This window comes from Pelodiscus sinensis, chromosome 31, assembly GCF_052426305.1.
Source record: "Pelodiscus sinensis isolate ZL-2025 chromosome 31, ASM5242630v1, whole genome shotgun sequence".
Taxonomy (NCBI): domain Eukaryota; kingdom Metazoa; phylum Chordata; order Testudines; family Trionychidae; genus Pelodiscus; species Pelodiscus sinensis.
The window spans coordinates 1,935,886-1,959,696 of NC_143082.1; the positions used below are offsets into that span (position 1 = coordinate 1,935,886).

Sequence of the window (23,811 nt, forward strand, 5' to 3'; positions counted from 1 at the left end):
GGGCGCCCCGCGCGCGACGCTGCAGGCGGACCCCTATGGAACGCGCCCATAGGCGCCCGTGGGCAGCTGCGGCCGGGGCAGAGACTATTTCCCTAGGAATCCCCGTGGGCCCCCAGGGAGAGCTCTGACCCTAGAGCAGCCTCTCCCCCTGCGCTGGGGGAGCTGGGAAGGGGGGCTGGGCTGGGGGTCCTTTGCTTGGAGAGCGGGGCTGGCCCCCACAGCCCAGGCCAGCCCCCAGGTGAGGGGAGCCCTGCATGGATCCAAGGAGCCGTCACTGGCTGCAGGGTCCTTCCCCAGACCCCAACCAAAATCAAGCTCCCAGCGGGCCGGGCGCTGGCTGAGATCAGGGTCCCCTTCGGCCGTTGCTCCACAGACAGATCAGAAGAGGCTGCCCCGTCACAATTAGCTCCCTGCCTAACGAGACGAAAAGCAGGCAGGGAAACTGAGGCACAGAGCGGGCCGGGTATTTGGCCAAGGTCTCCCAGCACGTCGCCTCCTGCCTGCAGTTGGGGTCACCCCCCTCACACAACGTCAGTGTCTGGTGGGGCACCGGGGTGTCTGGGGGAACTGGGGGCAGTACCGGGAAGGACAACCCAAAGGACTCCAGCAGACAATCCCACGGCTGGGAAGGGGAGAGGAGGGCTGTCCCTGCCCACTCCCGCCCGGGGGGAGACTGTGTGACTGGTCCCAACATGGAACCCCAGGACCCGGCTCACCCATCCAAGTGAACAGGCGGCGGATGGAGAACAAGCGAAAGGCCGAGGCACCGGCGGCCTGGGGAACTCCCTGCCAGGGGATGTGGTGAAGGCTAAAAGCAGAAGTGGGTTCAGAGGAGAACCAGGGACGTTCCTGGAGGACTCATCCAGCGACGGCCGACAGCCCCGACGAGCAGGGCCACAGCCCCGGGGGTCTCCTGAGACTCCGTCCTGCCCTACCCACCAGGCCGCGCTGCTCCTGTCCTGAACTCTACCGCACTTCCTGACAGGCTGCGTGGGTGGCTGCCCCAGGCTGGCTGGACAGGAGCTGGGGGTGCAGATGGCTCCCCGCTCCAGCTTGCTCGGGGGGCAGGGAGCGACGGCCTCTGGGGGCGGTGATGGTGGCACGGGGGGTGGCGATGCTGCGGGCTCCCTCTGCTCCCCCCGGTCTCATGTGTGGGGTGCCGGTCAGGGGACCAGACTCTGTGAACCCTCGGGGGCGGCATGGCCAGGCTGAAAGCCGAGGCGCCCGGACGGGCAGGGCTGGCCGGGGTTACAGCCAGCGGAGACTCTGCTGGGATCTTCCAGGCGGGGGCAGGGGATTCACGCGGAGCCCCAGCTGGGCAGCCTGAGGGATGAGACGGGGGCTGGTTCGGGGGCTGGCGTGCGGGGAACCAGCGTGCGGACGGCGGCCATCTAGCTGGGGGGCTGGGCCGAAGTGGGGCTTGCGGGGGGGCCGCGGGGCTGGCACACAGGGGTCGGGACTCAGTGTCCCTAGGGTGTAACGAGGGGAGGGGGAGGGAGTTTGTTGTTCCAGGGACCAGCACAGAACGGGGGACCCCGGCGATTGGTGTCCGGCAGGCCCTGCTCGGAGGGCACGGCCGGGTCTGGCCGGAGGGAGGCCAACGGGGCTGCGGAGAGAGGCCCCCGGTACCTGCCCAGCTGGTTCCAGCCAGGGGGGAAAAGTGCAGGGAGAGGCAGAGAAGAGGGAGCCCAGGCGCCCGTTACGGGGCCTGCAGACAAAGGCCGGGAGTGGCTGCTAGGGATGGATATGGAGGCTGGGCTGGAGGGAGGGGGCTGCCGGACGAGGCAGGGGGATGGGGGGAGCCCACCTGGCTGTAAGGGGCTGGGGGGGCCCGGCCCACAGGCCTGAGGGTTCCCGGCTGGGTTCAAAGCTCCATAACCCCCCGTGTGACACTGGCCAAGAGTCGCTCCAGTCTGGAGACCAGGGCTGCGCTATTCCCGCTGGGAGTGGGGGCCCCCGGAACGGCCCACGGCACAGGCAGGCGGGCCGAGGGCTCAGGGAGGGGCGGTCCCAGGAGGTGAAGGGGCTGGACCCCCAAGAAGGGGCCGTCGCACTAGAGGGGGCTTCTCCGGGGAGTGTGGGCGGGGCCGGGAGTCCGTGCCAGGGGCCCTACCCCGGTGTCATCTCTGCCCGCAGCTCAAAGGTGCCAGCGCCCCCAGAGGCAGGGCAGGGAGTCGGGCTGGCTGGACCCCGGCGGCCAGTGCCGGGGGCAGAATCTACTCCCCACCGCTGACCAGGCACCGCTACGGCTCCGGGTGGGCTCCTGGCATGGCAGGATGGCAGGACACACCCCAACGGGCAGCAAAGCACACATCTGGGGGGGCAGGACAGCCCCAGTGCCTCCTGGCTTCCCACCCAGCCTCGCTGCCCGGTGGGCACAGGGGAACACCCGGGCTACACGGGTCTGGCTCCATCAGCTGGCCAGTGGGTACCAGCTTGGGCTTTCCCCGGGCATGGAGCCGGCTGTTGGGTGCCCGGCATGGAGCCAAGGGCTGTGCGAGGAGATGGAGTCGCCCACTGAGCTCAGAGGCACCCTGCCTCCGCAGGGCTCTGGCTTTAGAGGCCGGGACGATGGAGAAACATCGCCCTCTAGTGAGGCTTCGCCAAGCAGCTGCCTAAACCCGAGGGCGTGTGTGCCAAGCGTGGGGGGAGATTTTCCCCCTCGTCCCACGGGGGCTGCACCGGAGCCGACAGCAGCAGAGGCCTCTGTCCCTATTCAGGCCAATGCTTACGGGCTTCCCGGAGCTGTGAGCGAGCCATATCACCCCAGCCGGGTCTGTCTCTGGGTGGGGCCAGGCCCTGCGGCTCCAGGACATCTGGCTGATGGACGTAGCTCCATCCTGCCCACTCCCAGCCCTCAAGCACCCGGCTTACTGGTACGGATGTTAAGGACGAGTCGATGAGTCGATCCCCCCCGCCTTGCTGCCTCTAGCAGATAGAGGCAGCAAAGGGCAGGGGGAAGAGGAGGCATTTCAAAATGGCAGCGCCGCACGGAGCTGTGGCGTTTCAAAGAGGCAGCGCTGCGTGGAGCATGGGGTCAGCGGAGGAGTCCCTAGCTGATCCCTGGCTCCTTGTGGTGCTGCTGCTTTGAAATGCCGAGCGGAGCCCAGGAGCCGAGCTCCAGCGTCGCATTTCAAAGCACGCAGAGCCCGGGGAGCGCTGGGGAGTCCCCAGCTGATCCTGGGTTCCGGGGAAATGCTGCAGGGAGCCCGGGTCAGCTGGACTCCCCCCGCTGGGGACTTTTATACATTTCGAAGCTGGCACCCATGTGCAGCCCGGGGCCAGGGGGAGTCCACATGGAGTTCCACATTAGAATCATAGAACCATAGAGCTGGGAGAGACCTCAGGAGGCATCAAGTCCAGTCCCCTGCCCAAAGCAGGACCAATCCCAACTCAATCAACCCGGCCAGGGCTGTGTCAAGCCGAGACTTAAACACCTCTAGGGATGGAGACTCCACCCCCTCCCTAACCCAGCCCAGTGCTTCCCCACCTGCCTAGGGAAATAGTTTTTCCTAATTTCCAACCTTGACCTCCCCTACTGTAACTTCAGACCATTGCTCCTTGTTCTGCCACCTGTCACTCCTGAGAACAGCCTCTCCCCATCCTCTTTGGAACCTCCCTGCAGGAAGCTGAAGGCTGCTCTCCAATCCCCCCCTCCTTTTTGTGTTTAAGCTCCCAAGGAGTTCCCCGGTGAGCCAGTCTGGTCACCTACCATATTTGCTTTTCTTGCTGCGCATCGGGATGGTTTCTTCTTGTGCCTTCAATAAGGCTTCTTTAAAATACTGCCAGCTCTCCTGGACTCCTTTCCCCTTCAGTAAGCATCCCAGGGAATCCTGCCCATCAGTTCTCTGAGGGAGTCACAGTCTGCTCTTCTGAAGTCCAGGGTGCGTATTTTGCTCCTTTCTTCCTTTGGTCAGGACCCTGAAATCGACCATCTCATGATCACTGCTTCCCAGGTTGTCACCCACCTCCGCTTCCCCTACTAGTTCCTCGCTGTTTGTGAGCAGCAGGTCAAGCTGCGCACGGCCCCTGGTGGGTTCCTTCAGCACTTGTACCAAGAAGTTCTCCCCAGCATTCTCCAAACACTTCCTGGATTGTCTGTGTCCTGCCGTATTGGTCTCCCAACAGATGTCCGGCATCTCCCAGCCAGAGCCCTCTAGTGTAGACCTGGCCCAAGAAGAAACTTTCCCCTGGAGGGGTTGTGAAGCTGCCAGCCGAGAATCCGGCCTTGAGTGGAGGTGCGATTGCACACGCTGCGACGGGCGACCAGAGGGGAGAAGAGACGCACTGGCCCCATGACCACGACCCGCCGGGGAATCTGCAATTCTCTTTCCCGCTCCAGGGCTGTTTGTACGAGTTCCAGACCTTCCTGAACTGCAACTGCTGGGCCGTTGGAGGGGCGGTGCTGGGAACCTGCGGGCTCAAGGTAAGCGTGGCGCTTCCGGGCCAGACACGGGGCCTAGGGCTCACAGGAACTTCCTTCGCGTCCTGCCTCTGCTACTGCCTTGCTGGGCGACCTCTGGCAAGTCACTCCCTCCCTCCGGGCCTTGGTTTCCCCCGTACTATGGCGGGCATCTTTCCTCGGCATCTCAGCTTGACCTGTTCTGCGTGTTGGAGCTCGGGCAGGACGCTGAGAAGTTTAGGAGATTGGGGGGCGGGGGTGATAGGCTCCGGAATAGCTCTTTGGGGACCCAGCGTCACCCCAAGCGCGAACGGCGAGGGGGCGGTGGCGAGGGGGCTGCTCCCCTGGACCACAGCTGGAGAGCGGGAAAAATCCCACCTCAGCTTGGCTCAGCTCGGCAGCCCCCCGGCCCCTGCTGATGTCGGCGCGGCTAGGAGACCCCCCCGGGACGTGTCCCAGGACGGAGGGTCAGGTGGGAAAGCGAGTCTGGTGCTGCAGCCCCGTGCGACGGCGCGTCGGGGACCCCCAACCCCGCACCCCCGTTGCAGCCAGATGGAACTGGGCCAGCCAGTAGAACAGGGAGAGTTTATTGAGACACAGCCCGGCCCGGGTTCGATGTGGACATCGGAGTCAGGGGCAGGCAGCCTCAGACCCCTTGGGGCAGGGTCCACAGGCCCTGATCCCCCAGTACCCGATGTAGTCTCTTCTCTTCACATTTGCCCAGCCCAGACTGCCCCTTCTCCCACCCCAGAACACTCCTCCCCCCAGGCAGCCTCCCCCTTCCTTTGTTTAGACCCCCTCCGCTGGCCAGGTGAGGAGTTGCTAGACCATGGTCTACCTGCCCTGCCCCCAGTGCTTACAGACACTGGCCAGTAGGGGTCACCCACAGCCCAACACAGCAACCAGTGACTGCCCAACCCTTGTGGGCCCATGGCCCCAAGAGTGAACGGCCCCCCCCATGTCACTCCCCGGCTCGCAGTGCTGTGCAGAGAGGTAACAGGGGAGGCTCACGCCTGAGCCTCTTTAGAACTCTCCCCCCGTTTTTCTTGGTTCTTAGCTGGCAGCCCTGGCTGCTCCCCTGGCTCTCTACTGTCTGATCGGCACCAGCGCCTGACCGGAGACCGGAGCAATTTCCACCGGAGACGCCGCTCCTGCCAGGCCGCGCTCCCCTGCCCCTGCAGCTCCCTGACGTGCGCTGCGAGAGAAACCCAACATGCCCGATGGTAACTGCTCCCAGATCTTTCCCGCGAGTCTGCAACAGCGCGGAGACTCCGGGGGAAGTGGCGGGGGGGAGCTTTGGGTGTTTATCTGCTTGTTCGAGAACTCCTCCGGCGTGGGACGAGCCAGCACCACCCAGCTTGCTAGGCCACTTCCTCTTCTCCCCAATAAAGCAACGTGAGGGTTTAGCTGGGCCAGGCCGCTGGGCCGTGCCTGGAATGGGACTGGTTCTCATCAGACCATTCAGAAAAGAGACACAATCACTCCGGTAGGTGAAAGGGGCTGGCTGGGGGTGCCCCCCCATCCAGAGCTGCCCCAGCCACGAGCCTCTCACCCTGCATGTGCCCTTGGGGGAGGCTGAAGTTCACCCCCCCCCCAGGGACATCGCTGGCTGTTCCCCTTTGTCAGGGAGCGAGGGGAAAGCGACCAGTTTGCTGCAGTCCTCACTCCGGCTGGGGAGCGCAGGGGGCAGGCGAGCTGGGTGCTGACGGGACTGGAAGGGGAAGAACAAGCTGTCCACGGATCTGCACTAAGGCCCCGAGCCGCATGCTCGTTTTTCCCGTGCGTTTCCATGCTGCGTGGGATCCGCTTGTTTTCCTCGTGTGCTCAGCGAGAAATTAGCGTCGCAGCGGCAGCAGGGAACGGAACCGACATGGGTTATTGTAGACCCTACCCAAAAGACGCCCTGACTGAGGATCCTGGGTGCATCGCTCACAGCAGTGACCCCGTGCACAATGGCGGAACGGGCGCTGGATGGCTCACCCCTTTCTGAGGGATCGGTTCAGGTTCCAGCACTGGTGACTCCATGTTTTGGGGGTCTCTGTGCAGCTAGGGGCTGCCTCCCTCACCCCTGCTTTTAATGCACCCAGAGACTTGGGAGGCTAATTGTGAGTTTCTGTTCATCCTTCTTTCCTCACTCGGAAAGCCATCCGGGAAACGCTGAAACGAGGCTGTTGCTGGCGTGGTACATCAGGAACTTGATTCCTAACACGCTGGTTTATGTCCCCCCCCCCCCCGCGCCCCGTAGGTGTTTCGAAAAGATCAGCAGTGTCATTGCTTTTCTGCGCTCCAACAACGGCTGTTTTCTGCCCCTGGCTTGTATTCGTCTGCATTCAATAGCCGTGACCTTTCTCTGCGGGCGCCGTGAGCCTGGCGAGCGGCTGGTTGAACGTGGTGGGATTCAGCCAAGACAAGATCGGAGCTGGGCTTGGGAGGCAAAAATGAAGTTTTCCCTTTGCTCATTTTGGGGTGAAATTCACCCCTGGTATGACACACAGCCCCGGCTCTGACTCTCCTCTGGGCTTCTCACAGAGTGAATCTAGAATTCAAGTGGACGATTCACGTCTGAAGGGAAGGGGGGGTTTGTGTGTGTCTGTTATTTGCATTACGGCCGCCCCCAGAGGCCTCCTGTACAAACAGTCCCTGCTCCCAGAGAATCGAAGGAAGGAGAACACTCCCCATTTTGCAGGGGAGAAACTGAGGCACAGAGCCAGGGGAGGAGGGAGTGACTTTTCCAAGGTCACACAGGGAATCAGTGGCACAGCCAGGAAGAGAACCCGTGTCACCCCCTCGTGGAAAGAGCCAGCTCTGCCCGCCCTTTGGCCCTACAGCAATGGGAGCCTGTGGGCCCTATAGACACGACCCTAGAGCCATCCCATGGCCCCAGAACCCTCCCAGGCGCGGGCCCCCGATGCTGCCTCACAATGGAGCCTGCTCCCCCCCCCTTCCAACAGCCACCGGGCGACGGTTGGAATCCCCGCGGGCGCAGGGCCAGCCGGAGCCAGGGCCTGTAGGGCACGGAGCCAAGTGAGCCCCGGGGTCGTTCCCGGAGCCAGGACGCTTGGGGGAGCCGGAGCCAGCACAAGGCCTCGTGGATAAATTCACGCTCCAGGCCTCTCTCCTGCCCACTCCCTTAGCTCCAGGCTTGCCCGAGACACCCCACACGCCAGGGCTGCAGGCCCCAGCCTGGGTCATGGGTGGGGTGAAGCCCCTGATGCAGGGAAGGGAGACGGAAGCGTGAGCATCGGGCCCCCCGCCCGCCCTCTACCCGGGACAAATTCCCCCGCCGAGGTGTCCGGGTGACAGCTGCCAGTGGACACGATGGGAACAAGCCCTCTCCTTCCGGGGCCCCGCTAATCAGCCACTGTGGGAATCTCCCCCGAGGGGGCTGGATTTTCACGTCACAGAGACCCTGACCCCCAAACTCACAGACAACCTCGGAGAGCAACCGCCACCCAGATCCCGGCCGAGATCAGGGCCCGTCGGGCCAGACGCCCCCAGAACCCGGCCGAGATCAGGGCCCGTCGGGCCAGACGCCCCCAGAACCCGGCCGAGATCAGGGCCCGTCGGGCCGGACGCCCCCAGAACCTGGCCGAGATCAGGGCCCGTCGGGCCAGACGCCCCCAGAACCCGGCCGAGATCAGGGCCCGTCGGGCCAGACGCCCCCAGACCCCGGCCGAGATCAGGGCCCGTCGGGCCAGACGCCCCCAGAACCCGGCCGAGATCAGGGCCCGTCGGGCCGGGCACCCCCAGACCCCGGCCGAGATCAGGGTCCGTTGGGCCGGGCACCCCCAGACCCCGGCCGAGATCAGGGCCCGTCGGTCCAGATGCCCCCAGACCCCGGCTGAGATCAGGGCCCCGTCGGGCCGGACCCCGGCTGAGATCAGGGCCCCGTCGGGCCGGACCCCAGCTGAGATCAGGGCCCTGTTGTGTCAGGTGCTGCCCAGACCCTGGCTGAGGTCAAGGCCCTGTGAAGATCAGGGCCCCGTTGGGCCGCACTGCACAGACCACCCCTCCCCACTGAGATCAGGGCTTCATTGTGCCAGGTGCTGCACAGACCAACCCACCCGAGATTAGGGTCCTCTGAGATGGGGAAACTGAGGCACAGAATGATGCCGTGACACGAAGGGGCTAATCTTCCTGGCCCCAGGCCAGCATTACCTGCTAGACTAACCCCCTTGCCTACACTTGCTCTTCCACAAAAGGCTCTGCCCCGGCCTAAGTAAACGTGCTGTGCTGCTGGTGGGGTTAGCGTCAGGCCGGGGCGGGAAGGGCTCCCCGTCGGGAGCAGCAAGCCCAGCGTCAATCTCCTCTGCCCTCTCTCCAGCCCAGGGCCGTCCGGCGAGGGGCCCCGCTGCTCCCCATGGCGCCCCTGGCCTGTGGCTACGCCTTTCTGAAGACTGTCATGATTTGCTTCAACATCGTTATATTTGTAAGGCTGCTTCACCAGACGCAGGTTTCTTTAGGGGCCTCGCGGTGGCCCCAGGGTGCCGGGGCGGCACGGGCCCCTGCCTTGAAGAGCTCTCAGCCTAACCGGGCACCGGGGGAGGGGAGGGGAAACTGAGGCACGGAGCAGGGACGACACTTGTTCTGTCACGCAACAGACCGGGGCACAGCAAAGAAAACCCGACGGTCCTGTGCCCAGGGTAGGGGCTGGCCCCTCGGTGGGTGTAGACCTCAGTGGCCCTGGCGTTCAGGGAGTGCGGCCTTTCACCCTACGCGGGTAGGAACCACGGCCCGGGCTCAGCAGCCTCCGCTCAGGGCCTCACCGGGGAAGGTGCTGGCTGGGGACAGGGCACGGAGCCGGCACCTCGGCTCCCCGGCACGGCTGGAGCCAGCAGGGCCACTGCGCCGATACCGCTGTTCCCTCCCCAGTTCGTCGGCTGCACCATGGTGGGGCTCGGCCTGTGGATTAAGCTGGGCAGCACGTCCTTCGTCAGGGTGCTGGGCGCTTCCTCCGTCTACTTCGTCCACGTGGGCTTCTTCTGCATCGTGGTGGGCAGCCTGGCCGTCGTGCTGGGCTTCATCGCCTGCTGGGGGGCGGCCAAGGAGAGCCAAGGGCTCCTGCTGACGGTGAGTCCGGGCGCGGGCAGGGTCCCGGTGCGCGAGGACGGGGCCGCGGACTAAGGGGAGGTCGGGCAGGCCGGCATGCCGCCCTGGGCACCCGCCGTGGGGTTCACCCAGCGGGGGATCAGACCCGCCCCCGCCGTGGGGTTCACCCAGCGGGGGGTCAGACCCGCCCCCGCCGTGGGGTTCACCCAGCGGGGGATCAGACCCGCCCCCGCCGCGGGGTTCACCCAGCGGGGGGTCAGACCCGCCCCCGCCGCGGGGTTCACACAGCGGGGGGTCAGACCCACCCCCACCGGGGGTTCACACAGCGGGGGGTCAGACCCGCCCCCACCGCGGGGTTCACACAGCGGGGGTCAGACCCGCCCCCACCGCGGGGTTCACACAGCGGGGGGTCAGTCCCGCCCCCACCGCGGGGTTCACACAGCGGGGGGTCAGTCCCGCCCCCACCGCGGGGTTCACACAGTGGGGGGTCAGACCCGCCCCCACCGCGGGGTTCACACAGTGGGGGGTCAGACCCGCCCCCACCGCGGGGTTCATCCAGCGGGGGGTCAGACCCGCCCCCGCCGCGGGGTTCACACAGCGGGGGGTCAGACCCGCCCCCACCGCGGGGTTCACACAGCGGGGGGTCAGACCCGCCCCCACATCCAGCCCTCCTTCTCGTGCCTGCGATAACAGACCCGCGGCTGCCTCCCTTGAATTCACAAGCTGCTCTAGCCCATCCTGGGTGGGTTGGGGCTGGGGTTGGGTTAGAAATTAGGGCTGGGAGCGGGACACAGGGTTAGGGGTTAGAATTAGGGTTAGTGTTAGGACTGGGGATAGGGGTTAGGCTTTTGCTTAGCGTTAGGGTTAGAGGTTAGGGTTAGGATTGGGGATAGGGGTTAGGGTTAGGGTCAGAGTCGGGTTAGGGATGGGGGTTGGGGTTATGGGTTAAGTTAGGGTTAGACTGGGGATAGGGGTTAGGGTTAGGGTTAGGATTGGGTTCAGGGCTAGGGGGTTAGGGTCGGGGTTGGGGATAGGGGTTAGGGTCAGGGTTAGGGTTGGGTTCAGGGATAGGGGTTAGGATCGGGGTTGGGGTTAGGGATGGGGGTTGGGGATAGGGGTTAGGGTTATGGGTTAGGGTCAGGGTTAGGATTGGGTTCAGGGATAGGGGTTAGGCTCGGGGTTGGGGTTAGGGATGGGGGTTGGGGATAGGGGTTAGGGTTATGGGTTAGGGTCAGGGTTAGGATTGGGTTCAGGGATAGGGGTTGGGGTTATGGGTTAGGGTCACGGTTAGGATTGGGTTCAGGGATAGGGGTTAGGGTCGGGGTTGGGGCTAGGGATGGGGGTTGGGGATAGGGGTTAGGGTTATGGGTTAGGGTTCAGGGATAGGGGTTAGGGTTCAGGGATAGGGGTTAGGGTTCAGGGATAGGGGTTAGGGTTCAGGGATAGGGGTTAGGGTCGGGGTTGGGGCTAGGGATGGGGGTTGGGGATAGGGGTCAGGGTTCAGGGATAGGGGTTAGGGTCGGGGTTGGGGCTAGGGATGGGGGTTGGGGATAGGGGTTAGGGTTCAGGGATAGGGGTTAGGGTCGGGGTTGGGGATAGGGGTTAGGGTTATGGGTTAGGGTTCAGGGATAGGGGTTAGGGTCGGGGTTGGGGTTAGGATCGGGGTTGGGGCTAGGGATGGGGGTTGGGGATAGGGGTCAGGGTTCAGGGATAGGGGTCAGGGTTCAGGGATAGGGGTTAGGGTCGGGGTTGAGGTTAGGATCGGGTTAGGGTTTTGCTAATTGGTTAATGGACTCCACGTTTACATCCCTAGTGCGGGTTAGGGCTGGGACCGGGGCACAGTACAAGATCCAGCCTCCACTCCAGCCCTTTGGCAGCTTCTGTGGATCCCAAGCCTGAGGGACTCAGACGGCGTGTGCCCTGCGTTCTACCCACGTGAGGGGCATGGTCGGCAGCTCCCACGGCTCCTGTGGACCGGCCTGGCCTCCTGCCCCCATTCACCCTCCTCCAGGAGGCCTCCGCCACCGGGGCCCAGCCCTTCCATCGCAGTGTGAATGTGCCTCTTGGGCAGCACTTTGCAACCCCACCACCTTCATCCCAAGAGAAACAGCCCACACTGGCTCTTCCCAGCGCTGTAAGGTCGGTTCCTGGGTGTGAAATTGACACGCCCAGCGCTGTAGCTTCTGGCTCAAGGGTGTGAAATTGACACGCCCAGCGCTGTAGCTTCTGGCTCAAGGGTGTGAAATTGACACGCCCAGCGCTGTAGCTTCTGGCTCAAGGGTGTGAAATTGACACGCCCAGCGCTGTAGCTTCCTGCTCCTGGGTGTGAAAACACCCCCTCCCCCTCCCAGTGAAGCAAGTTACAGAGCGGTAAAGCACCAGTGTGAAGCAGGCTACTCACTGGGAGCCGCGCTCCCACTGCCCTTAGCTACTCCCCATGTGGAGGTGGTTTACATGGGGCGCGGGGAGAGCTCTCCCCGAGCTAGCGCCATCCCTACTGGTGCTGCAGCCCCACACAGTCCAGCATCGGGTCCGCCCGGGCGGCCGTTCCGCAAGAGGCCGACTGACGCTTGCAGGGGCAGGCGCTCGCCAGCGCTCCTGATCTGAACGGCGTTTACTCCGGGAGATGGCAAGCAGGCGCAGGGCCGGAGGAACAGCAGGCGGCCGCGCGGTGGCGCCTTTAAGGGGACAGCGCCGTGTCTGTCCCGCCGCCTGCTGTGCGGCTGCCCCGGCTCCGTCCTCCAGCCCGCGTTCAATGCAGACCCCGCCCGAGAGCGAGGCCACACGGGGAGCACTAACAGCCACTTCCCATGTCCCCTCCCGCACAGTACTTCTTACTCATGCTGGTCATCTTCATTGCCGAAATCGCAGCCGCTGTCGTCATCTTCGCCTTCACCTCCTTCGTGAGTACCGAGCTCCTGCCTCCACGGCCGCCCGGCCCCCTTCGCCTGGCAGGGACTCAGGCCCCGGCCCGACAAGAGTCCCTCGGGATCGGGTCCCTCTTCCAGACAGGGAGACATTCCCAAGGGAAGCTAAGCGCCCACCTTCTGCGAGTGCCTTTGGACTTGGGTTTGCATCACCCGGGACCTTCCACCTCCAGGGCCACCCCCTTAAAATCACCGTGCCAAAGAACCAGCCCAAATCGGAACTTTTGTTGGCCAAATAACCTAAGACCCAGGGGTCGGATGCAGCCCCTGGCTTGCCTGGATCTGGTTCCTCCAGCATTGGGGAGCCCAGGCTGCCGCTCCAGCCCTCCCGCCGTTCCACCGTGGGGCTGGAGCACACGCGATCTGCTAGCTGGGCCCCCCCCAGGTTCAGGGGAGCCGGGGAATGGGGGGAGGGTCTTTCTCCTTCTCGGTCAGGGGCCACGTCACTGGGGGTTTGATTTTTCTTTTTTGCTTCTCACTTGTGTGCGGCCCCCGACTGATTTTTCTGTGGGTCAGCGGCCCCCGGCCCAAACAAGATTCACGCCCCGAGCTGGATGCCGAGAGCAGGTGGAATTCTAACCAATGTTTGTCAAAAATGAAGCCTCACGTAATGCAAAGAAAAAGGAGCCTTCCACCCCCCCCCCCCCACTTGTCCCTCAAAACCAACTCACGGCTCTCGCTTAGGTCTCCCCACTCCCCGGGCCCCACTGACATCAAGGTTCCCCTTTGCTTTGGGGTGATTCCTCCCGTGTTATTCCTATTGGTCGGAAAAGCACGTTTCAATATGGCCGCTCCCCCTGTGGCTTGGCTTTCCTACGGCCCAGACCCTGCACAGATGCCCAGGGTCTGAGGATGAAACAATGTTACGATTTAGGGCGGGGTGGGCAATTATTTTTGATGGGGGGCAACTCCAAGGTTTTGATCAAGGAGGGGGTGTGGGGTCTGGGATGGAGGTTGGGTGTAGAAGAGGAATCTGGGCTGGGGGAGGAGTACCGGAGAGGGTGCACGGTCTGGGAGGGAGTCATGACCTGGAGGTGGGGGGTGCAGAGGGTTTGGGTGACGGCCTTGAGCAGGGAGCTGGGGGGATGGAGGGACTGGGGTGCCAGAGACAGGCTGTACCCAGGTGGCGTTTACCTAGGTGGTTCCCAGCAGGCAGCCCTGCAGGACCCTGGGGCAGGCTCCCTGCCTGTCGGTAGCCCCCAGCTGCCTCCTGTGGCTCTCTAATCCAGGCACTGGGGAGTGGGGGAAGCTTCATGCACTGCCCTGCCCCCCAGAACAATCTCTCATCTCCCGGTTTCCGGGAACCCTCCCTCTCCCTCCAGTGCCCGGAGCAGAAAGCCACAGGGAGCAGCCAGCTGCTTAAAGTGGGGCTGCTCTGAAGCAGCTGGTTTCTCTGTGCCTGAAGATGCTGGCGGGGCGACCCACGGGCCAGATCCAGCTTTCCTGCCCCTGATCTAGTGCCACCTCCTGCGTAAAGCCGGCCAGGAAATGTGCCCTAGTTATTCCTGGACCCAGACCAATAACTTTGAGTTAAGTGAGTGTCACCTCGAAAGAGCCGTCCTGACCTATCCCTCGGAAATCCGTTTCCCAACCTGTTAAATACCCACCCCTTCTTTCCATAAGGGCTTCATGCTACCCCCTGCAGGAGCAATAGCGGTCAGGTTATGTGTGTGCATAAGTCTTTGCAGGATCCGGGCCCACGGCCAGACTGGGTCACATCTAAGGTCCCTCTAGCCCAGTGTCCTGCCTTCCGACGGAGGCCAATGCCAGGTGCCCCAGAGGGAGCGAACAGAACAGGGAACCATCAGGTGATCCCGGTCGCCCATTCCCAGCTTCTGACACACAGATCCCTGCCCATCCTGGCTAATAGCCACTGATGGACCTAACCTCCATGAATGTATCTAGCTCTTTTTGGAACCTTGTTAAAGTCCTGACCTTCACCACATCCTCTGGCGAGGAGTTCCACAGGTTGACAGTGCACTGTGTGAAGAAGAACTTCCTTGTATTTGCCTACTCACGTCATTGGGTGACCCCTAGTTCTTGTGTTATGGGAACAAGTGAGTTGGCTAGTCTGCAGCTGGCAGATGGCTGTGCTGCTCTCAGCTTTTACCAGACGGGTGCGGCACTTTGCTGTCTCTGCGTTCGATCCACCTGGGGGTCTGTCCCTGAAAACCTCAGGCCACACTTTGGCACCAGCCGGGATCCGAAGAGAAAATATTTTCTGGCTCTGTTTCATTTCCCCCGTTAAGGCTCACAGCATCGTCCTGGACAAATCGCTGACGGCCTTGAAGAATAAATACACGGGCTACAAGGACGACGACATTGTGTCCTTCGGGTGGAACGCGTTCATGCTGCAGGTAGGAGACCCTCCGCCCCTCCAGCCGCCTGGTTCAGAGGCCTCAACACTTTTCTTCCCGCTGTCTCGGGAGCTGTATCCCGGTAGCTCCCGCACGTACGCAGGGACAGTCCCGGCCGTGATGAGGGAGGACCTGGGCCAGCGGTGGGGACAGAAAATCCTGGTTCAATTCCCGTCTCTCCCCTGCACACCCTGGGTGGCCTGGGCCATCCTCCGGGCCCCTTGCACATCAGTTCCCATCTGTGCCATGGGGATAAAGCCGCGCTGTTGGGGACAAATACAGCATGGCTTGGAGCGGTTTGCCCAAGGAGCCCGCGGCCTCGCTGGGTCGTAAATCCCAGGTCAGCATCTTACACGCCCGCCCTCAACTGCGAGAGTCTCTGGGCCGGCCCCTCCCTGCTCTGGTGCCCTGGGAGCCCAGCCAACCCGGCCCGCCGGGGTAGATTTTTGGGGCCAGACGTTCCCGACAATTCATGGCCAGGAGGGACACGTCACTCAGCTCCACCCGGCGGCTTTGTGGGGTCCTGTCGAGAGCCCTGGGTCGAGATCAGAGCCACCGGGGCGGCGGGTAGCGTAGGCAAGTGAAGGTCTTGGCTTCCCCAAACCGTCCCTGGGGGCGCTGGGGTGGGGGCTGGGCTTGACTCCATGGGGCAGGGGGAAGGGGCAGGACAGAAGGGGCAGGCCTCGTGCAGAAGGGGCGGGGCCATGGGCAGAAGGGACGGGGCCTCATGCAGAAGGGGCGTGGCCTTGTGCACAAGGGGCGAGGCCTAGGGCTTGCCTTCCCCAGCTCGGCCATGTGGCGACGCGGAGCAGGTGAGCAGGAGTCACCAGCCCCCGGCCAGCGGTGTCTCTGTACAGCTCCGAGCACACGCCGCCCGCGGGGCTTCTCGCTGTGGGTGGGGTCCGCTGCTTGGCAATCAGGAGGAAACCCCCCCATCCCCGAATACAAGAGGGGCCGATCTGCTCCCCCAGCCTGGCCTGCCGGCCACGGGCCTTACAATTTCACGCAGCATTTACCACACAGGCATCGGCTGGCAACCGAAGGGCTCCACATACGTCCCCTCTGGGGAATCATCTCCTAAGCCACGGGGCGCGAGGAGTCTGCCTGGACCCAGCTGGGGAGGGAGGGAGAATCCAAGCACGGCCCTTGAGAAGCCCCGCTGTGTCTGCTCCTAGCTGAACTGCTGCGGGCTTCACAACTACACCGACTTCTCCGGCTCCGTCTTTCAACTACGGACCAACCTGACCTATCCCAAAACCTGCTGCAAAGACCCAAGGAGCTCGGCGTGCAACGGCCTGGACGTCGGCCACGAGGTCATCCACCAGGAGGTAAGGGCCTTCGGGGCACACGACGGGGAGGGAGGCAGTAGCGCTGTTAGAAACCCAGCCGGCCGTATCCCTGTGGCCACGGGGATCTCCCGGCAGGGTCGCTGCCTCTCTGGGGCTCTAAATCCTAACCAGAAAGCACCCTGTGTGCGCTGACAGCAAGGCCATGGGGCCTTGTGGGCAGGGCTCGGGGCTGGCTCTTCCAGCAGCGTGGCACTCCCGTGCCTCAGTTTCCCTCTCCGTAACGCGGGGGAGAAGAATGAGTCAGATCTCTTTTGGAGAGCACTTGGCGAGCTGTGCGTCTCAGCCCCGGGAACGTTGCCCAGCCCGTTTGCTGGCCAAGGGGCGACCGTGGCGTCCCGAAGCAAACCTCCCGGACGGGCTGAGTCCCAAAGCGGCCCATGCACCTGTGTCTCTGTCACCCCGCAGGGCTGCTTCCGCAAGCTGGTGTCCCTGATCAAAGAGAAGAGCATACTGCTTGGGGCAGCTGCTACCGGAGCCGCTGTGCTGCAAGTGAGTTTAACCCCCGGGAGCCCGGGCCCGAAGGGGCACGAGCCAGCTGGGCACAGGCCGAACGTGGACACACACAGCGCCTGACGCAGCGGGGCCCTGCCGTCGCTTATACACGAGCGCAAGAACGGCCAGATGGGGTCAGACCAATGGTCCATCTAGCCCAGCGTCCTGTCTGCCTGCTGTGTTCAGCGACAGATGCCCAGAGAGAATGCACGGAACGGGGCAATCATCAGGCAGTCCAGTCCCTGGTGTCCGGTTCCCCACATGTGGCAGTCAGGGGTTCAGGGACACCCGGAGCACAGGGTGGCATCCTTGCCCGTCCTGGCTAATAGCCATCGATGGACCTGTCCTCCATGGATTTATCTAGCTCTTTTTTTTTAACCCTGTTAAAGTCCTGGTCCTCACAACATCCTCTGGCAAGGAGTTCCACAGGTTGACTGCGCTGCATGAAGAAAAACGTCCTTTGGTTTGTCTGAAACCTGCTACCTGTTCATTTCATTTGGTGACCGCTAGTTCTTGTGTTATGGAAACAAGTCGATAACTTTTCCTTATTCACTTTCTCCACACCTGGCTTGATTTTACAGACCTCTAGCCTAGCCCCCCTTCGCCTCCTCTTCTCTAAGTTGAAAAGTCCCCGTCTTTGTCATCTCTCTTCGTATGGGACCCGTTCCAAACCCCTCACCATCTTTGTGCCCTTTTCTTAACTTTTTCCAATGCCAAGAGATCTCTGAGATGAGGCGACCGCGTCGCACGCAGGATTCAAGCCGTGGGATTTGTAGAGCGGCAATAAGAGATTCTCTGGCTTATTCTCTAGCGATTCCCAACATCCCATGGAGGGGATGTTTTCAGAGAACTCCCCCCAGCAGTTCCACGCTCGTGCTCTCGAGGGTCCGAGCCTAGCGCAGAGTCGGAATGGCTGCTTTACTTTACATTTCTCAATGCTGAATTTCACCTGGGCCATCTTACTGCCCGTTTTGTGAGCTCCCTTGGTAGCCCTTTGCAGGCATCTCTGGTTAACCAGCCTGAGCGCAGGCGTATTGTCCGCAAACCTTGCCACGTCGCTCCTGCCCGCTTTTTGCAGACCAGCCCTGGATAAGATGAACAGCACCGGTCCTAGTACAGGCCCCTGACTGAAGCAGCAAGTAACATCCCACCACTAGTAGTTCTGCGGTTTCGTATCTGAGGGTGAATGCCACCTGATCCTGGGGACCTCTTACTGCCCGACTTACCAGTGTGTTCCAAACCTCCTCTACTCAACCTCCGTCTGGGACAGCTCCGATCTGGCCCCAGAAAGATGAGCTCAGGTGTGGGAATATCCCTCCCATCATCTGCAGTGAAGCAGGGAGGGATAGCTCAGTGGTTTGAGCATTAGCCTGCTAAACTCAGGGTTGTGAGTTCAATCCTTGCAGAGGCCATTTAGGGATTTGGGCCAAAAATTTGCCAGGGATGGTATTCACTTCACTTCTCTGCAACAGCCTCGTCTTCCTTGAGTGCTTCTCCTCCTATTTGGGGAACACACCTAGCTCGCATCCCTATTATGGTGGTTTTAACGAGTTCCATGGCATTTCACGGCTCCTTTTCATTTCCAAGGTAATTAGCATCTTCATTTTGGCATAGTTGCCCCCTTGCTGCAATGAAATGCTTCTGTGGGAGGTTTCTTTGCTATGCCCCCCCCCAAGGATGTTAAATGAGCCAGACACGAGGAGTCGGCCTCCCGCTCTGCTCTGCACTGGTCAGGCCTCAGCGGGAGGGTTGGGTCCAGTTCTGGGCACCGCATCTCAAGGAGGATGTGGAGAAATTGGAGAGGGCCCAGAGAAGAGCAACAAGAATGATGAAAGGCCTAGAGAACAGGGGCTATGTGGGAAGACTGAAGGAACTGGGCTTGGTTAGTTTGGAAAGGAGAAGACGGAGGGGACATGACAGCGGTTTTCAGGTATTTAAAAGGGTGTTGCAAGAAGGAGGGAGAAAACTTGTTCTCCCTGGCCTCTGAGGACGGGACGAGACGCAAGGGGCTTAAACTGCAGCAAGGGAAGTTTAGGTTGGACATTAGGAAAAACTTCCTGATGGGGGAGTCAAACACTGGACTCAGTTGCCTAGCAGGGTTGCAGTCTCCATCTGGAGATATTTAAGAGCAATGGGTGTGACGGCGCGTCGGGGTCCCCTCGATCCTGCACCCCCGGAGTGGCACGAACAGGCTCCGCCATCAGTAGAACAGGGGGGTTTATTGCTCCTCCAGGACACAGCCCAGCACAGACATGACGTGTTTGCAGGAGTCGGGGCCAGGCTGCCTCAGCCCCCTGGAGATGGGTCCCTGGGCCCTGGGTTCCAGCCCCTCCTCAGACTGGTTCCTCCATGATTCCAGCCCCAGACTGCCCCTCCCCCCAGCACACGCTTCCCTTGTCTCCTCTCTTCCCTTAACCAGTAGAACCCATTTGGCCACTGTCCTGAGGCCCCTCTTGCTGGCCGTGCTACAGACACCCGCCCGTGGGGGTCCTCCACAGCCCACCGCCGAAGCCTAGCAACCAGCAAGGGACTGACACTACACCGCAACATGTGGGCATCACACCTCACACAGAGGGGGACCCCGGGGTACAGAGACAGCCCCCCACTCGCCTGTCAGGGATGGTCTAGAGCAGGTTCCCAGGTGACCCATTGTGCCAACTCAGGAAGACTCAGTGACCCAAGGCAATTCAAAACCAGGGGCGGAGGGGGGGCAGAACCTGGGGAGACACCTGGCTACCCTCTTGAAATGGAATGGTGACCCATATTTGGGTCCTGACCCATAGGGTGGGAAACCCTGGTCTAGAAGGTGTTGGTCCAGCCGTGAGGGCCGGGGACTGGACTCGACCTCGCGAGGGCCTTGTCAGTTCTAGTGCTCCATGATCTGCATGTTTTGTTTGACTCGAGCCGGCCCTTGGGGGAGGTTCTGGGAAAGGGGATGGACCCTAGTAAAGAGGATACACTAGGGCTTGATACAAGTACGGGCAGGAACAGCCAAATGAAAAAGAGCCTCGTCCAGTTACATCCCCGGAAGGCAGAGAACTAAATACTGACAAATTGTACTAGCGCTTGTACATCAGTCTAATGGCTACGATAGGCGAGCCCGGGCGCCTGGGATTAAATGAGGCTGTTGATACAGCCACGCGGTGGAGGGGTGACGTTCCGTGGGACACAGTCAGATCAGGAGACAAAGCATATGAGAATGACCGAGGAGATTGCACGGGTGGGGGAGTGGCGCTGGAGGTGAGAGAACGTGAAGGGTCAAATAGTATGAATCGTGCATCAGTCGGACACAGCTGTGCTTGAGTAGTAAGAGCATGGCCAGAGGATGCACTACCAGCCGCCTGACGAGGGCGGTGATAGTCGCTGTGAAATGCTCAGGAAGATTAGAGAGGCCACAAAACCAGACAGCCCAGGAATAACGGGGCATTTCAGCCAGCCCCAGGCTGACGGATGGGACTCAGAGATAGTCTTGTTAGACCGGTTTAATGCCTGCTTCTTGGAGTAGCTGATCCTAGAACCCACAAGGGACAGGGCAAGACTTGATTTAGCCCTAAGTGGCATTAGGATCTGGTCCAAGAGGCAAATGTACCTAAACCGTTTGGAAATAGAAATCATAATAATAGAATCATAACACCATAGAACACTAGGACTGGAAGGGACCTTGAGAGCTCATCGAGTTCAGTCCCCTGCCCCCAAAGCAAGACCAAACACTTTCTAGACCATCCATGACAGGTGTCTGTCCAACCTGCTCTTAAATATCTCCAGAGATGGAGATTCCACAACCTCCCCAGGCAATTTATCCCAGTGTTTAACCACCCTGACAGGTAGGAAGTTTTTCCTAATGTCCAACCTAAACCTCCATGTCCCCTTTCAGTCTTCTCCTTTCCAAACTAACCAAGCCCAGTTCTTTCAGTCTTCCCACACAGCTCCTGTTCTCTAGACCTTTCATCATTCTTGTTGCTCTTCTCCGCACCTTCTCCAATTTCTCCACATCTTTCTTGAAATATGGTGCCCAGAACTGGACACAATACTCCAGCTGAGGCCTGACCAGCGCAGAGCAGAGCGGGAGAATGACTCCTCGTGTCTTGCTCACAATACTCCTGTTAATGCAGCCCAGAATCAGGTTTGCTTTTTTTGCAACAGTGTCCCACTGTTGACTCATATTTAGCTTGTGGTCCACTCTGACCCCTAGATCCCTTTCAGCCGTACTCCTTCCTAGACAGTAGCTTCCCATTCTGTGTGTGTGACATGGATTGTTCCTTCCTAAGTGGAGCACTTTGCAGTTGCCCTTATTAAACTTCATCCTCTTTACCTCAGACCATTTCTCCAGTTTGTCTAGATCATTTTGAATTATGACCCTATCCTCCAATGCAGTTGCAACCCCTCCCAGCTTCGTATCATCTGCAAACTTACTAAGCGTCCTCTCTCTGCCAATATCTAAATCGTTGATGAAGATACTGAACAGAACCAATCCCAAAACAGACCCCTACTGAACCCCACTGGTTATACCTTTCCAGCAGGATTGTGAACCGTTAATAACTACTCTCTGGGAACAGTCATTCAGCTAGTTATGCACCCACCTTGTAGTAGCCCCATCTAAGTTGGATTTGCCTAGTTTATTGATTAGATCATGTGAGACTATATCAAATGCCTTACTAAAGTCTAGGTATCCCATGTCCACCGCTTCTCCCTTATCAATAAGACTTTTTAGCCTATCAAAGAAAGCTCTCCGATTGGTTTAACATGATTTGTTCTTTACAGATTCATGCTGGCTGTTACCTATCACCTTATTATTGTCCAGGTGTTTGCAGATGAGTTCCTTAATTACTTGCTCCATTATCTTCCCTGGCACAGAAGTTATGTAGATGGCATCATGAGCTTTCATGGGTACAACCCATTTCTTTAGATGACTGGAGTATTAAAAGTGCAGGTCCAAGAATAAATAAGGGAAGCCGGAGGGCGGGGGGGACCGAGGGGGAAAAGAAGTCGTGAGTTCCGATGCCAGTCGTTCGGTACCACGGCTGGAAACGTTGGACGTCATCCCTAAGGGCTGCATTCACTCCTTCTGTATTTCTTCTCTCCCCCCATAGCTGGCAGCCATGATCGTCTCCTTAATGCTGTACATTAAACTGGGATGACCCCGTCTGAAGAACCACGGCGGAAGGACGGAGGCAGTTGGCATCTCCCAAACACCGGGGCTATGTCTGCCCTCGCGGCTTCTTGCTGTGTGCGCCCCACTCCCCTCCCCCCAATGCAACAAAACTCCCGGGCTATGTCTACACTCACAGCGTCTTGCGCGAGTAATATGCAAATGAGGCGAAGCGTGGAATATCGCCGAGCCTCATTTGCATACCTAATGAGCCACCATTTTTTCCGAAGAGGCTCTTGCGCAAGAAGGCGCGTCTACGCTGCCCCTTCGTGCAAGAAAACCCCTGTGGCGCAACGCCGTTCTTCCTGTCGAGTAATAGGTGTGACGGCGTTGCGCAGGAGGGCTTCTCTTGCGCAAGGAGGGGCAGTGTAGACACTTCTTCTTGCGCAAGAGCCTCTTCTGAAAAAAATGGTGGCTCATTAGGTATGCAAATGAGGCTCGGCGATATTCCACGCTTAGCCTCATTTGCATATTACTCGCGCAAGAAGCCGCGAGTGTAGACATAGCCCGGGAGTTGTGTTGCATTGGGGGGAGGGGCAGGGGGGCGCACACAGCACTGCATCGCTGCAAAGCCGAAAGGGCCCCAAGTGCTAGTGGTCCTGACCCATGGCAGTCACTGGGACTTGGCCGCTGACTGCCAGAAGGGGAGGCTCCTTCCTTTGCCCAGGGTTCAAGCTGCCTGTTTCCATAACAGGAAACCCTGGGTGTGTGGTCATTGCAGAGGCACAGGCTGAAACGTGTGTTTTCTAGTCTCCGTCCCCTTGGGGAGGAAAATGTGATTTAAACTAAACATGGGAGACTGATGGCTGGGGTGTCTGTGTTTTTAAAGGTGTCTTGTCTCCCTAAAATACCGACCCACCGCTTGCTCACCTGTCTGAGCAGACACCCGGTTTTCATTCCGCACAGGCCGCTCTCATTCTGCCAGGGAAGGGTTGCGACGGGGATAGGCTCTTTCAAACTGCTGAAGAGAAAGGAGAGTGAATGGAGGAGGCTGGAGTTAAAGCACAGGTGACGTCGCATTAGGAATACTCGGGCAGTACAGCTGGAACCTCTCTAGTCCGCCTCCCCCAGGACCTGGCCGGTGCTGAACCAGACAATTTACCGGACCACAGGAGGTCAGTATTGTCTAGCTGCACTGCCGACACTGCCACTGTTTGCTGGGCTTTAATTTAGGGTAAATTAGAGCTAAGTAACAGCACAGGACATGGAGAGCCAGGACTGGGGGTTGGAAACAAACTTTATGGGACTGCAAGAAACTTGGCCATCCCCATGCTAGGTGGCCATCTGGCTCACCCAAATCATGCCGGACCACGGGTGTTGCCGGACCAGAGTGCCCGACTAGAGAGGTTCTACTTGGACAGGAATAGCAGTATCCTGTGCTGGCAAAGCGATATAATTTACTCCACCCCACAACAGCACAACAAACTGTGCCACAAAGATGCAGTTGTGTTGGAGTAGTAGCATCTACACTGGGTGCAGCTGTGGGCACAACGGTCAGACAGGGGTCCCACGCCTTCCTCCTGCCGACTGACAGCTCCGCCCATATGGGGCTGGGGTGCAGACCAGGCATGAGGCCAGAAGCGATCATTGTGATCATGGGGTCTGGCCAGAGACCTGCCTCCAGCCCTCTCGCCACATCGTCTTCCCATTGTCAAACCAAACGCAAAGAAAACATACACCCGCCCCCAAAAGCACAACCAGGGACAGGCGCCCAGGGCCTGTGCTGGGAGGATGAGCTAGAGAGCCCAGACGTGGGGAAGGTAATTGTGCCTCTACCTTGGGGCAGTGCCTGGGACATGAGTGAGAGGGAGGGAAGTAACGATGCAGGCAGAGGTACAGGTGCGGGGTGATGAAGGGGGCAAAGGTACAGGCGGTGGTGGGAGTGACGACAGGGGCAGAGGTACAGGCAGGGGAAGAGTGAGGACAGGGCAGAGGTACAGGCGGTGGTGAGAGTGACGACGGGGTCAGAGGTACAGGCGGTGGTGGGAGTGAGGACAGGGGCAGAGGTACAGGTGGTGGTGGGAGTGAGGACGGGGGCAGAGGTACAGGCGGTGGTGGGGGTGACGACAGGGGCAGAGGTACAGGC

The 23,811-nt window shown here is 60.4% G+C and overlaps 1 protein-coding gene across 2 annotated transcripts; it reads left to right on the forward strand.

Annotated features, from left to right (window-relative positions):
• The first annotated feature begins 7,343 nt into the window (after positions 1 to 7,343).
• Positions 7,344 to 21,866, forward strand: TSPAN16 (tetraspanin 16). 2 transcript variants are annotated; one of them, XM_075917160.2, is made up of 8 exons: positions 7,356 to 7,426; positions 8,727 to 8,831; positions 9,275 to 9,472; positions 12,280 to 12,354; positions 14,628 to 14,735; positions 15,911 to 16,063; positions 16,490 to 16,573; positions 21,667 to 21,865. In XM_075917160.2, exons 2-8 carry the CDS (start codon positions 8,763 to 8,765, stop codon positions 21,712 to 21,714), a joined length of 735 nt encoding a protein of 244 aa, XP_075773275.2. In that variant the 5' UTR covers positions 7,356 to 7,426; positions 8,727 to 8,762; the 3' UTR covers positions 21,715 to 21,865. The 2 variants fall into 2 exon arrangements, with proteins under 2 accessions (XP_075773276.2, XP_075773275.2); XM_075917161.2 differs by lacking the exon at positions 12,280 to 12,354 and having other exon boundaries at positions 7,344 to 7,426; positions 21,667 to 21,866.
• Positions 21,867 to 23,811: the final 1,945 nt, after the last annotated feature.

Bases quoted from the DNA above. Each gene is read 5' to 3' on its own strand.
- TSPAN16 (XM_075917160.2), top strand. From the start codon at position 8,763: ATGGCGCCCCTGGCCTGTGGCTACGCCTTTCTGAAGACTGTCATGATT. The intron at 16,064-16,489 runs GTAAGGGCCTTC...GTCACCCCGCAG, and splicing joins ACGAGGTCATCCACCAGGAG to GGCTGCTTCCGCAAGCTGGT. The intron at 16,574-21,666 runs GTGAGTTTAACC...CTCCCCCCATAG, and splicing joins CCGGAGCCGCTGTGCTGCAA to CTGGCAGCCATGATCGTCTC.